The sequence below is a fragment of the Oncorhynchus clarkii genome, chromosome 3 (genome assembly GCF_045791955.1).
Source record: "Oncorhynchus clarkii lewisi isolate Uvic-CL-2024 chromosome 3, UVic_Ocla_1.0, whole genome shotgun sequence".
Classification (NCBI taxonomy): domain Eukaryota; kingdom Metazoa; phylum Chordata; class Actinopteri; order Salmoniformes; family Salmonidae; genus Oncorhynchus; species Oncorhynchus clarkii.
This window is the reverse complement of record NC_092149.1, coordinates 83958710-83971896: the sequence shown is the minus strand read 5'-3', so window position 1 is coordinate 83971896 and position 13187 is coordinate 83958710. Positions and strand designations below refer to the sequence as shown.

At 48.9% G+C, this 13187-nt stretch overlaps 1 protein-coding gene across 1 annotated transcript; it reads left to right on the top strand.

Moving 5' to 3' along the window:
• The first annotated feature begins 10662 nt into the window (after window positions 1-10662).
• Window positions 10663-12354, top strand: LOC139386209 (uncharacterized). Its single transcript, XM_071131694.1, has 4 exons — window positions 10663-10704; window positions 10886-11326; window positions 11371-11931; window positions 11977-12354. The coding sequence occupies exons 1-4, from the start codon at window positions 10663-10665 to the stop codon at window positions 12352-12354; spliced, it is 1422 nt and encodes a 473-aa protein (XP_070987795.1).
• Window positions 12355-13187: the final 833 nt, after the last annotated feature.

The window sequence follows — 13187 nt, the reverse complement described above, 5'->3', positions numbered from 1 at the left end:
TCTTGTCCACCTGGAAAGATGTGTGACAAACACACAGACAGGAAGCACCTAGAGGCTGGTTGGAGGACCTAAAGGAGGATGGAACGGAGACAAACACACAGACAGGAAGCACCTAGAGGCTGCTTGGAGGACCTAAAGGAGGATGGAACGGAGACAAACACACAGACAGGAAGCACCTAGAGGCTGGTTGGAGGACCTAAAGGAGGATGGAACGGAGACAAACACACAGACAGGAAGCACCTAGAGGCTGGTTGGAGGACCTAAAGGAGGATGGAACGGAGACAAACACACAGACAGGAAGCACCTAGAGGATGGTTGGAGGACCTAAAGGAGGATGGAACGGAGACAAACACACAGACAGGAAGCACCTAGAGGCTGGTTGGAGGACCTAAAGGAGGATGGATTGGAACATAAGTCTTTCCGGGTTTGACTCCATTCCAGCCACTACAATGAACCCATCCTCCTATAGATCCTCCCACCAGCCACCACTGGTACACACACCTTTACCGGTTTGTTCTTGTAGACTTCTCAAACTTCTGTCTCACCTCAGTTTCTTATTCAATGGAAAAAAAATGTTATCCCCCCTCTCATCTCTCCACCCTCCCTCCCTCCCTCACCCTCCAGTATTCCTGGCTTCCCTCCAATATTCCTGGCCTCCCTCCAGTATTCCTGGCTTCCCTCCAGTATTCCTGCCCCCCCTCCAGTATTCCTGGCTTCCCTCCAGTATTCCTGTCTTCCCTCCAGTATTCCCGGCCTCCCTCCAGTATTCCTGCCCCCCCTCCAGTATTCCTGGCTTCCCTCCAGTATTCCTGGCTTCCCTCCAGTATTCCAGGCCTCCCTCCAGTATTCCTGCCCCCCCTCCAGTATTCCTTGCTTCCCTCCAGTATTCCTGGCCTCCCTCCAGTATTCCTGGCCTCCCTCCAGTATTCCCGGGCTTCCCTCCAGTATTCCTGCCCCCCCTCCAGTATTCCTGGCTTCCCTCCAGTATTCCCGGGCCTCCCTCCAGTATTCCTGGCCTCCCTCCAGTATTCCTGGCCTCCCTCCAGTATTCCTGCCCCCCCTCCAGTATTCCTGGCCTCCCTCCAGTATTCCTGGCCTCCCTCCAGTATTCCTGGCCTCCCTCCAGTATTCCCGGGCCTCCCTCCAGTATTCCTGGCCTCCCTCCAGTATTCCTGGCCTCCCTCCAGTATTCCTTGCTCAAATTTAGATGACCGCTGGCGCTCTTAGCCAAACAAACCCTACTAGGGCATATAATGGCCCCATTACTCCACTGTTCCACATGAGAAGGTGTCGTTAACAGTTCACCAGACAAGACGTCTGTTTTAAATTTTCCCCCTGTGTATTTATGATCTGCAAAGACAGGAGAGGTCCCAACGCATCTGAGAGCCTGTAGGCTTTATACAGAGGCTGAGTCTACCAGGTGCTGTGAGTGGAGTGGCATGGAGTCTGATATAGCTGGGTGTCACCTTGCTTACAGAGTTTATGACCGCCACTTTGCGTGCCACAAATCAAGTGGGGTCGGCGGCGACCATGAAAGAGATGAGTGTATTGTCCTGATCACATTTATTTACGTTCCCTTCTTCCCTCTCGCCGACATGTGTATCGTAAAATAATGTACAGTATAGGATTACATACAGTACATACACATATACACACATTACTTATAAACGTACACACATTACTTATACATATACACACATTACTTAGAAATATACACGCATTACTAATAAATATACACACATTACTAATAAATATACACACATTACTAATAAATATACACACATTACTTATAAATATACACACATTACTAAGAAATATACACACATTACTTATAAACATATACACATTAGTTATACACCTACACACATTACTGATACACATACACACATTACTTATAAATATACACAGAACTATGATCACAAGTCCTACTTTGGTCCAATACAATGTAAACTGTTCATGATAACATTGCAGTATGTTTGGATTATGAGATCAGTGGGTTACTGAACAGAAGGTGTTTGAGGTTCTCATGGAGTCTGTCCTCTCTCTCTAACATGAACACACACACACTCACGCACACACGAATACACACACAAACGCACACAAACACACACACACAGATAAACACACATATGTTAACTCTACTGATCAGTGATTTACCGAGTCAGAGACACAAAGGCACAGGTGTCCTGCCCCGGGCCTTTTCTCCCGTGTCCTCCCAACCAGAGAGAGAGGGATGAGAGGAGGGAGAGAGTGAGAGAGATGAGAGGAGGGAGAGAGAGATGAGAGGAGGGAGAGAGTGAGAGGGATGAGAAGAGGGAGAGAGTGAGAGGGATGAGAGGAGGGAGAGAGAGAGAGAGATGAAAGGAGGGAGAGAGAGATGAGAGGAGGGAGAGAGAGAGAGATGAGAGAGAGAGAGATGAGAGGAGGGAGAGAGAGATGAAAGGAGGGAGAGAGATGAGAGGAGGGAGAGAAAGATGAGAGGAGGGAGAGAGAGAGAGAGATGAGAGGAGGGAGAGATGAGAGGAGGGAGAGAGAGAGATGAGAGGAGGGAGAGAGACGAAAGGAGGGAGAGAGATGAGAGAGTGAGAGGGATGAGAGGAGAAAGAGATGAGAGGAGGGAGAGAGAGAGAGGGATGAGAGGAGGGAGAGAGAATTAACCCTCTAACGTGTGAAAACATAATGGAATTCAAACTCCGTGTGAACTGAGGGCTTTACAAAGTGAACTCAGGTTCAGCAATAGCGGGAACAATTGTTGGCATACTTACACACACAAACATGCATGCACGTACACACACACACACAGGGGTGAGTGTTTGCGCCACGGGTTTGTTTTTCTACAGCCGTTCTGCCGTTTGGATTGTAATTAGGAGTAGACGTTTCTCCTCCGTGTGGTACGTTATTTCCCTGTGTGACTTCGATGGGTGTGTTTCCCCATCCGTTGTTGTTGCGTTGCGACTTTCAATAAACGATTGTGCTACTGGGACTTCCTTGCTCTCCTGATCCTGCCCCCTGCACCTTCCTCTTCTTAGGAGGCGCCTAACATTCAGTGATTTCACTAGCAGTGGTTACTGACGTCACCATAGACACATGGGCTTTGTTTACCGCCAGTGGCAGGTCATTGGTTGGAGTAATCTCTCACCGTAGAGGCTGTCACCATCCTATGGTAATGAGCAGCGTTAGCTCCGAGTCTTGGGTTTTCGTCACTGGTTATGCTGACCTATCAGGATGGGGCCAAGGCAGTGCTTACACTGTTTCGCTTTGACAGATGATAAACATGTGAAAATATTGGAAGGGTGTGTGTGTGTGGGGGGGGGGTTGTTGTTGGGGATTATGATGAGGAGGAAGAGGGCGAAGGAGAAGGAAGAGGAAGAGGAAGAGAAGGAGGAGGAAGATGAAGGGGGAGGAAGATGAAGAGGAGACGGGGGGGAGAGAGGGAAAGTTGGTGGAAAAACCGAGGAGATAGAACAACTAGGACAGCTACCATTAGAAGGTTGAGAAACCATTCATAATTAATAAACGCTAGGCCATCAGATACAACGTTAAAGTTTCATTAGAATAACATTGTTCACTATGACATCATCTCCCTCAGCCATGTGTGTTTTATGAATCATTAACTTTTTTAGCAAGCATCCTCTCTCTCTCTCTCTCTCTCTCTCTCTCTTCGTATACTGTCGACAGGTTTTCAGGTTTTCAGGTTTTCAGACTCCGCTAAGAATGTTGTTTCATTCCGGAGTGTTCATGTTCCTGAACAACAATGAGCAACAGTTAAGATGGTGGGGTAGATGAGGCTAGGTCTAGTCATGCTATAGATAGTGGTGTAGATGAGGCTGGGTCTAGTCATGCTATAGATGATGGTGGTGTAGATGAGGCTGGTTCTAGTCATGCAATACATGGTGGTATAGATAAGGCTGGGTCTAGTCAGGCTATAGATGGTGGTGTAGATGAGGCTGGGTCTAGTCAGGCTATAGATGGTGGTGTAGATGAGGCTGGGTCTAGTCAGGCTATAGATGGTGGTGTAGATGAGGCTGGGTCTAGTCAGGCTATAGATGGTGGTGTTAATGAGGCTGGGTCAATTTCGGCTATAGATGGTGTTGTAGATGAGGCTGGGTCTAGTCATGTTCTGGTTGGTGGTGTAGATGAGATGAGGCTGGGTCTAGTCATGTTCTGGTTGGTGGTGTAGATGAGGCTGGGTATAGTCATGTTGTGGATGGTTCCGTGGATGAGGCTGGGTCTAGTCATGTTCTGAATGTTGGTGTAGATGAGGCTGTGTCTAGTCATGTTACAGATGGTGGTGTAGATGGGTCTGGGTCTAGTCAGGTAGTGATAGTGGATGAGGAGAGTATAGTGGGGAAGTGTAAGAGACTAGGGGTGAAGGAGGAGGGTTTCAAGCGGAAAAGGATAAAGGGGGAGAGGAAGGGAGGTGGGAGGGGAGAGGCCCCAACTAGGGAGAAAGGGCAGGTGGTCAGAATGGGAGATGGAGATGAGGAGGAGGAAGGTGAGTCTGGGGAAGAGGAGGCTGAGGAGGCATTCTTTTCAGACTCCTCCTCAATGGGTCCAGAGCTGACAGCCAGTCAGGCAGAGGGGTCAAAGTACACAATGAGGGAACCGTCAAGCTTCCTGAATGAGACTGAAGGGAAAAAGAAGGTTATTTCTGAAGATTTTTTTTGCGATCCGGGAAAATTATTAGGATCAGTACAACACGCTCTGAAAAATGAGGGACCAGGTGTCCTCTCACCCAGGAAACGTTTTATTTTGAGGAAGTGGCTCACAACAGTAAGGGTCTACCTTCAGATGTTGATTAGATTTATTGTTTTTTTTCTGACACTTGGGCTTTTTTGAGCTTTGCTATTGGTCTCTTTCTTTGCAGGCTTTTTTCCCACCTCTTGTGGAGACTCCCCGGATAGGATTGCCTAATATAAATGGCGCCAGAGATGCGGGACAGAGGAGTCTGTTGGGTGAATATGTAAAACAAAAAAAAAAAAAGTACAGGTGTTTTTTTCTGCAGATGCATAGTGATGTGGTGAATGAAGTCGATTGGGGGCTGTGGTGGAAAGGGGCGAGTGTGCTGAGCCAAGTGTGCTGAGCCATTAAACTAATGTAAGTGGTGGCAGTCCTTTTTTGCACCAGGTCTCTTTTCGCATCTGTTCCGTCCCGTAGAAATTAGCTCCTCGAAGGAGTTGTTTAGGGGTAAGCTGCTTGTTGTAAAATCAGAAATGAACATCATGGGGATTTGACCTAATAAATGTGTATGTGCCTAACACAGGGTGAGAGAGGGGGCTTCTGTTTGGTGGTCTTAGACATGAACTCTCACTGGAAGCGCCTGTGGTGACGCTGATGGTTGGCAGGGACTGGAACTGTACAATGGATTTTTACTTAAAGACAGAAATGGGGAGGAACCTCATTAAGGCTCAGTGGGAGTGTTAAGGGGCGTCATTAATCCGTTTGACCTAGTGGATGTTTGGAGAAGTAGACATCCCAACACAAGACAGTATACATGGGTGAAGGTCTTTGGACTATGGGGAGTGCAGCCCGACCCCAGGAATCAGAGCAATAGACAGTTGGGCCCTACCATTCTCCTGGTTGGTTTTTCGGATCACCACATAACCATGCATATGCTGTCTATTTCAACAGGAACTCGATAGCATCCTATTGGAAGTTTAATGTAAAGCTCCTACAAGATGCCAGCTTTTGCTCAGGCTTCCAGACTTTTTGGGAAAGGTGACGGCAGTGAAAAGAGCAGTATGAGTCTCTAAGTCAATGGTAGGATGTGGGAAAGGTCCAGATTCTGATTTCCTGTCAACAGTATAAAGCTCTGTCATCCTCAGAGACTAGGAGAGTAATAGGGGAACTAGAGCGTAGTATTAGTGAGATGGAGGTAGAGATGGTGGGGCAAGGCTATGTAGGCCTCCAGACTAATTTAGCTGAATTATGTAGGGACCTGGACAGTTTTTTCCAGGTTAAAGCAAAGGGAGCTTTATGCTCCCAGCTCCTTCTTCTTTGGTTGGGAAATACAGAGCAGTGAAGCCAAGGGTATGCATTGTCTACGGCTGTCTGATGGGCGGGTGACCTCTGTAGTGGGGGAGATGCGGCTGTCTGATGGGCAGGTGACCTCTGTGGTGGGGGAGATGCGGCTGTCTGATGGGCGGGAGACCTCTGTGGTGGGGGAGATGCGGCTGTCTGATGGGCGGGTGACCTCTGTGGTGGAGGAGATGCGGGAGCGGACTGTGGAGTTTTATACTGAGTTGTACAGGGCATAACTGTGTGATCCTATGTGTGCTCAGGTTTGCGGAACTCCCTGAGCTCTCTCTGGCACAGAGGGATGAAATTGACATTCCTCTGTTGTCCCATGCATTGGCAGAGGCCATTACCCAGATGTCCCCTGGCCATGCACCAGGGGTCGATGGACTCCCAGTGGAGTTTCATAACAATTTCTGGGGAATAATTGGACTGGACTTCCTTTGCGTTTTGCGTGAGTGCGTATGGAGTAGGAGAGTTGCTGATGAGCTGTCGTCGGGCAGTTCTGATTTTCCTTGCCAAGAAAGGGGATTTGTGTGAACTTAAGAACTGAAGGCATGTGGTATTGCTCTGTGAGTACTCAATATTTGCCAAGGTCCTCACTAACAGACTGAAGTCCCATCTGGACTCTATAGTACACAAGGACCAGACATATTGTGTACCGGAATCCTCAATCATGGGCAACCTGTTCTTAATCAGGGACATGTTTGACTTGTCAAGAGTTTCTAATGTGAACTTTGGACTGGTCTCTTTTGACTAAGAAAAGGTTTTGATAGAGTGGACCATGAGTGTCTGTTTAAGGTGATGTCTGTGTTTGGGTTCGGGGAAAGGTTTTTTGTGCGAAGATGTTGTATGCTGGGGCATCGTGTATGGTCTAGGTGGGAAGGGGGCTCAGTAGGCCAGTCTGGGTGAGACAGGGCATTAGACAAGGATGACCTCTAGCGGGGCAGTTATCTACACTAGCCATTGAGCCTCTTTTTGGCCTACTTGGCAGGAGACAGCGGGGAGTGTGCTGGACAGGTATGGGTGTGTTGACAGGTATAGCAGTGTCAGCGTATGCAGATGACGTCTCTGTGATGGTCAGGGATAGGATGGACATGCAGGCACTAGAGACTGGTCTGAAGGTGTACGAGGGAGCTCGACAGCTAAGGTGAACTGGGGCAAGAGCAAAGCTCTGTTATGTGGGGCATGAAGAGATAGACCCCCCCTCTGCTTCCAGGGGGTTAGCAGTGGGGTTGTTAAGGGCTTCAAATTCTGGGGGTGTACCTGGGCTTGGACAGGTGGGTCTGGAAGTACTGGGAGGGGCTGTCAAAGGCAGTGTTGTCAAGACTGGCCAAGTGCAGGTGGCTCCTGTTCCAAGTGTCAACAATAAACAACATCCTGGGGGAATTTTCCCTGTGGAGGGAGGAGAACAGGGCCTGGCAGATAGGAGAGCAGGACGGCCAACAGTGTTTCCACCACTGTAGGTGACGGCAGAGACTGGGGACTGGCAAGGGGGTCTGGAGGACTTGTTAGATTTTAACACTCCGAGCCTGGGGGAGTTTTGAGCGGGTGAGAGATAAAGCCCTCTACAACATCTGCATTAAGGTAAGGCACATTGGGAGCCTAACAGGAGTGAAGGCACATCAGTGGCAGGGGGAATGTGGAGAGGAGAGTATTGTGGGTTTTAGATGGAGGGGGCTCTACAAACCCCCAGTACCAAAAAGGTCAGGGGACCTCCAGTGGAGGGTTCTACATGGAGCCCTGGCCACTAACAGCTGGTTGGCACAGGTTGAACAGGGAGTCGGACAGGGGTGTCCTTCTGTGTTATGAGAGAAACTGTGATTCATATGTTTTCTGTGTGCACCAGGTTAATTCCATAAATGTCTCTTTTGGAATGTCTGTGTGAGAGGTTGGTGGTGGGGTTTCCTGTCGGGATGTTTATAATCGGACACAGGAATTTGAATGAGGAAAAGGCCAAATAAACTACCAGTCAAAAGTTTTAGAACACCTACTCATTCAAGAGTTTTTCTCTATTTCTTTTACTATTTTCTACATTGCAGAATAATAGTGAAGACATCAAAACTGTGTTGTTGAATTTTATGTTTGGCTAACAAGGAGGAACAGGGTGGAGGGAGGGGTGGTAATGTTTTAATGGAATTAATTGAGGATGTATCAATAATTAAAGACAAGTCTTTCACTCACTCACTCACTCACTCTGTCTGTCTGTCTGTCTGTCTGTCTGTCTGTCTGTCTGTCTGTCTGTCTGTCTGTCTGTCTGTCTGTCTGTCTGTCTGTCTCACACTCTCACTCTCTCACACTCTCACTCTCTCACTCTCTCACTCTCTCTCTCTCTCTCTCTCTCTCTCTCTCTCTCTCTCACCACCTGTCTCTTTCTTTCCGTCTCTCGCTCTGTCTCTCTCTCTCCCTCTCCACCTCTCTCCAGCTCTGCCTCTCCCTCTCCACCTGTGTCTCTCTCCTCTTTCTCACATAGCATGTGAGATGCAATATCACCACACATCTGTTTCTATGCTGGATTTCCAGCACTGTGCTTCAGAAATCCACATCATATTGATTTTTAGAATCGACCAAAAGTAAATGCATCCAGCTTTGTAGGAAATGACAGACATGGCTGTCCCACGGCTGTTTTCTGATTTATTTATCCCTTCTCGCTGCTGTGATATACCACACTTACACTAACATACTGTATATAAACACACACAACCACCCTCTCGCCCTCCACAGTCACTCACACTAAATAATCTAACCATAGAATCAAACTGGAAGTAATTTGACGAAACCTTTGGTGCTCACCCACCTCAGAAAACACTGGTCTTTCCCAATAAAGAGTCAAATACACCCTTGAATAATCTGTGACCCTGGTCATCGATTACTGACCGCTAACAGGCTGCGCAGTGTTTGTCTTATTAAAGCCACTACTAACAGGCGCTTTATCCACAGTATTGATTCATCCACAAATCATTTCTAAACGCTGCTGCTTGATGTGGCTGAAATATCCTCTCTTAATCAAAGCGGTAATTACGACCCAGCCATATCCCCTCACAGGGAGAGAGAGAGAGAGAGATGTGTAATGTTTACTGTTAATTTTTATTGTTTATTTCACTTTTGTATATTATCTACCTCACTTACTTTGGCAATGTTAACACATGTCTCCCAAGCCAATAAAGATTGAATTGAGTTGAATTGAGTTGAATTGAGAGAGAGAGAGAGAGAGAGAGAGAGAGAGAGAGAGAGAGAGAGACAGAGAGAGAGAGAGAGAGAGAGAGAGAGAGAGAGAGAGAGAGAGAGAGAGAGAGAGAGAGAGAGAGAGAGAGAGAGGTGACTCGGCCTCAGTTCACGACTTGCCGACCAGAGGGCGGCGGACCAGGGAAATAAATCATTAGAAAAAGGGAGAGTGTAAAAACGGATGATGGACGAGGGGGGAAAAGGAGTACTAATTTGACTGTCTGTTTACACCTCTCCAGCAATGCAGGGTCCTGCTGGGCCAAGGGTGTCGGGTTCTGATTACAGCCGTGTTCCAGCTCTGACTCTCTAACTCGTAACACCTGGCAATACCTCCCTCCCTCCACTCTGACCACCACAAACACCCTGCTGGGTTTCACAGGCAGGCAGAAGGGAAGAGAGGAGAGGACAGAGGGAGGAGAGGACAGAGGGAGGAGGGGACAGAGGGAGGAGAGGACAGAGGGAGGAGAGGACAGAGGGAGGAGAGGACAGGGGGAGGAGAGGACAGAGGGAGGAGGGGACAGAGGGAGGAGGGGACAGAGGGAGGAGGGGACAGAGGGAGGAGAGGACAGAGGGAGGAGAGGACAGAGGGAGGAGGGGACAGAGGGAGGAGGGGACAGAGGGAGGAGGGGACAGAGGGAGGAGAGGACAGAGGGAGGAGAGGACAGAGGGAGGAGGGGAAATTAGAGATGTCTTGGGTGGTAAATTTAGTTGTTTTGCATTCCTTGACACATCCAACCCTTGATAGGCCACGCACAGATACACCGATACACCACTCATTAAATACTACACACACAGATAGACACAACATCAACACTGAACCACAAACCATCCCTTCAACCACACAATGAGACACTCCTCAAAACATTATAGAAATACAAATATGGAGTCATTAACTTGAAATCATGAAGTTATGATAGCAGATTAAAGAGTGTCTGAAATCATGAGGTTATGATAGCAGATTAGTTAGCTAGTTTGCTAACACCAGGCTACAACTCAGATTTGCATGTTAGTTTGTATCTTAAACAAGTGTATTCTGTATAATCTAGGGCAGAAGTAAATAATGGATGCAACTATGGTGGTAGCTACCTCATATCTGAGTCTGAATATTACAGCATAGTAGGAGCGACCAACCATCACCGGCCTGAATCTAATCCAAAGTGGCGTTTCAGTCATAATTAGAATTAAGGTTTCCACTATTTACCACAGCCACAAAGTCAAATTGGCCTTATCGTAAAAATTCATGAAAACAAAACCTTTTATTTTTGGTCTCATTTTAAGGTTAGGCTTAGGCTTAAGTTTAGCAGTGTGGTTAGGGTTAAGGTTAGGTTTTAAATCACATTTTAAGAAGATTCATTGTAGAATCAGGCAGGGTGTATTACTTTGTGATTGTGGAATCTAGTGACTACCTAGAATTAGCGTGACATGATTTACTGCCCTGATGACACAGACGGCTTCATTAACAATGTATAAAAAATAATGTACAATGTAAAATATACCCGGTTTGATGAACTAGTAGGTTAATTACCCAGCCAAGCAGATTCAATGTGTATAGTCATGTTGCGTTTGAAGTACATGAATAAAAGCTTTGTCCTTTATACCAAATGCAGTTTACCACTTGGCTATCTATAAAATCATCCGGTTACAGGCCCTCCGAGTCACTACCACCTCACAGGCCATCCCAGTCACCACCTCACAGGCCCTCCCAGTCACCACCTCGCAGGCCCTCCCAGTCACCACCTCACAGGCCCTCCCAGTCACCACCTCACAGGCCCTCCCAGTCATCACCTCACAGGCCCTCCCAGTCACCACCTCAAAGGCCCTCCCAGTCAACACCACCTCACAGGCCCTCCCAGTCACCACCTCACAGGCCCTCCTAGGTAACACCACCTCACAGGCCCTCCCAGTCACCACCTCACAGGCCCTCCCAGTCATCACCTCCTCACAGGCCTTCTCAGTCACCACCACCTCACAGGCCCTCCCAGTCACCACCTCCTCACAGGCTCTCCCAGTCACTACCACCTCACAGGCCCTCCCAGTCACCACCACCTCGCAGACCTTCCCAGTCACCACCTCACAGGCCCTCCGAGTCAACACACCTCACAGGCTCTCCCAGTCACCACCACCTCACAGGCCCTCCCAGTCACTACCACTTCGCAGGCCCTCCCAGTCACCACCTCAAAGGCCCTCCCAGTCACCACCACCTCACAGGCCCTCCCAGTCACTACCACCTCACAGGCCCTCCCAGGTAACACCACCTCACAGGCCCTCCCAGTCACCACCTCACAGGCCCTCCCAGGTAACACCACCTCACAGGCCCTCCCAGTCACCACCTCACAGGCCCTCCCAGGTAACACCATCTCACAGGCCCTCCCAGTCACCACCTCACAGGCCCTCCCAGGTAACACCACCTCACAGGCCCTCCCAGTCACCACCTCACAGGCCCTCCCAGTCATCACCTCCACACAGGGCTTCTCAGTCACCACCACCTCACAGGCCCTCCCAGTCACCACCTCCTCACAGGCTCTCCCAGTCACTGCCACCTCACAGGCCCTCCCAGTCACCACCTCCTCACAGGCCTTCTCAGTCACTACCACCTCACAGGCCCACCGAGTCAACACACCTCACAGGCTCTCCCAGTCACCACCACCTCACAGGCCCTTCCAGTCAACACCACCTCAAAGGCCCTCCCAGGTAACACCACCTCACAGGCCCTCCCAGTGACCCCTAACCTCACAGGCCCTCCGAGTCAACATCACCTCACAGACCCTCCCAGTCACTACCACCTCACAGGCCCTCCCAGTTACCACCACCTCACAGGCCCACCCAGTCAACACCACCTCACAGGCCCTCCCAGTTACCACCACCTCACAGGCCCTCCCAGTTACCACCACCTCACAGGCCCTCTCAGTCACCACCACCACACAGGGCCTCTCAGTCACTACCACCTCACAGGCCCTCTCAGTCACCACCACCTCACAGGGCCTCTCAGTCACCACCACCTCACAGGGCCTCTCAGTCACTACCACCGCACAGGCCCTCTCAGTCACCACCACCTCACAGGGCCTCTCAGTCACTACCACCTCACAGGCCCTACCAGTCAACACCACCTCGTGAGATGAGGAAGGACATTGTTTATGAGGATTGCCTGCTGCAGTTGTTTGAGAGATGTTCAGTTTGCAGCTGAAGACCAGCAAGGGGACCTTGAGCATCACGCAGACATGCCCTCGCTGTAAGCATTCCTAGAAATAGAACAGGGAGGACACTTTGAATCATCTTGGAGACAATTGACTTAGTCAAAGGTCCAAACAGTTTAAGTGTTGTCCAAATTCACCTTTGTAACCTAGTATGGTGGAACCAGCCCGTTCGCTAGGTTGACCATTTTATTTCACTCCAGATAAAGTTGAGGCTGGAGGAATCGTGATATCTGCACTGAAATAGAAATGTGAACACAGCGATCAGGTTGGGTTCCACCATGCTAATCTCAACCACCATTGATAATGTAATCAGTGCTCTTTGTGATCGACCGGCATCTTTGATGAGGGGCCCAGGGGCTGATCTACAATGCTATGCCCATCAATGGCGCTCTGGCCAAAGACCTCACCTCCAGCCTCACCTCTTGCTTGCTCACCAACGGTCGTCGATGGGGAGAACAGAATTAGGTAGGTTTAGTCTGTTGCAGACTATCCACAACAATCACATTACACCGTGCTCAATGAAAAGTGAATAGAACACATGGTTAAATTAGCAGAATTCTTCTTCTATGGTATTATGTAAAGGGTTGGTTGTTCTACATGAACCTGTCACTACATTGTGAAGGTGATCACAACACTTTGTTTACAATATGTTCAGCTATTGCATTCTTCTCATATGACTCTGCAGGCTACCTACCTCTTCAACACTTCCTCTGGTATTTTACCATACATGCGGCTGTAGATATTGAACCTGCA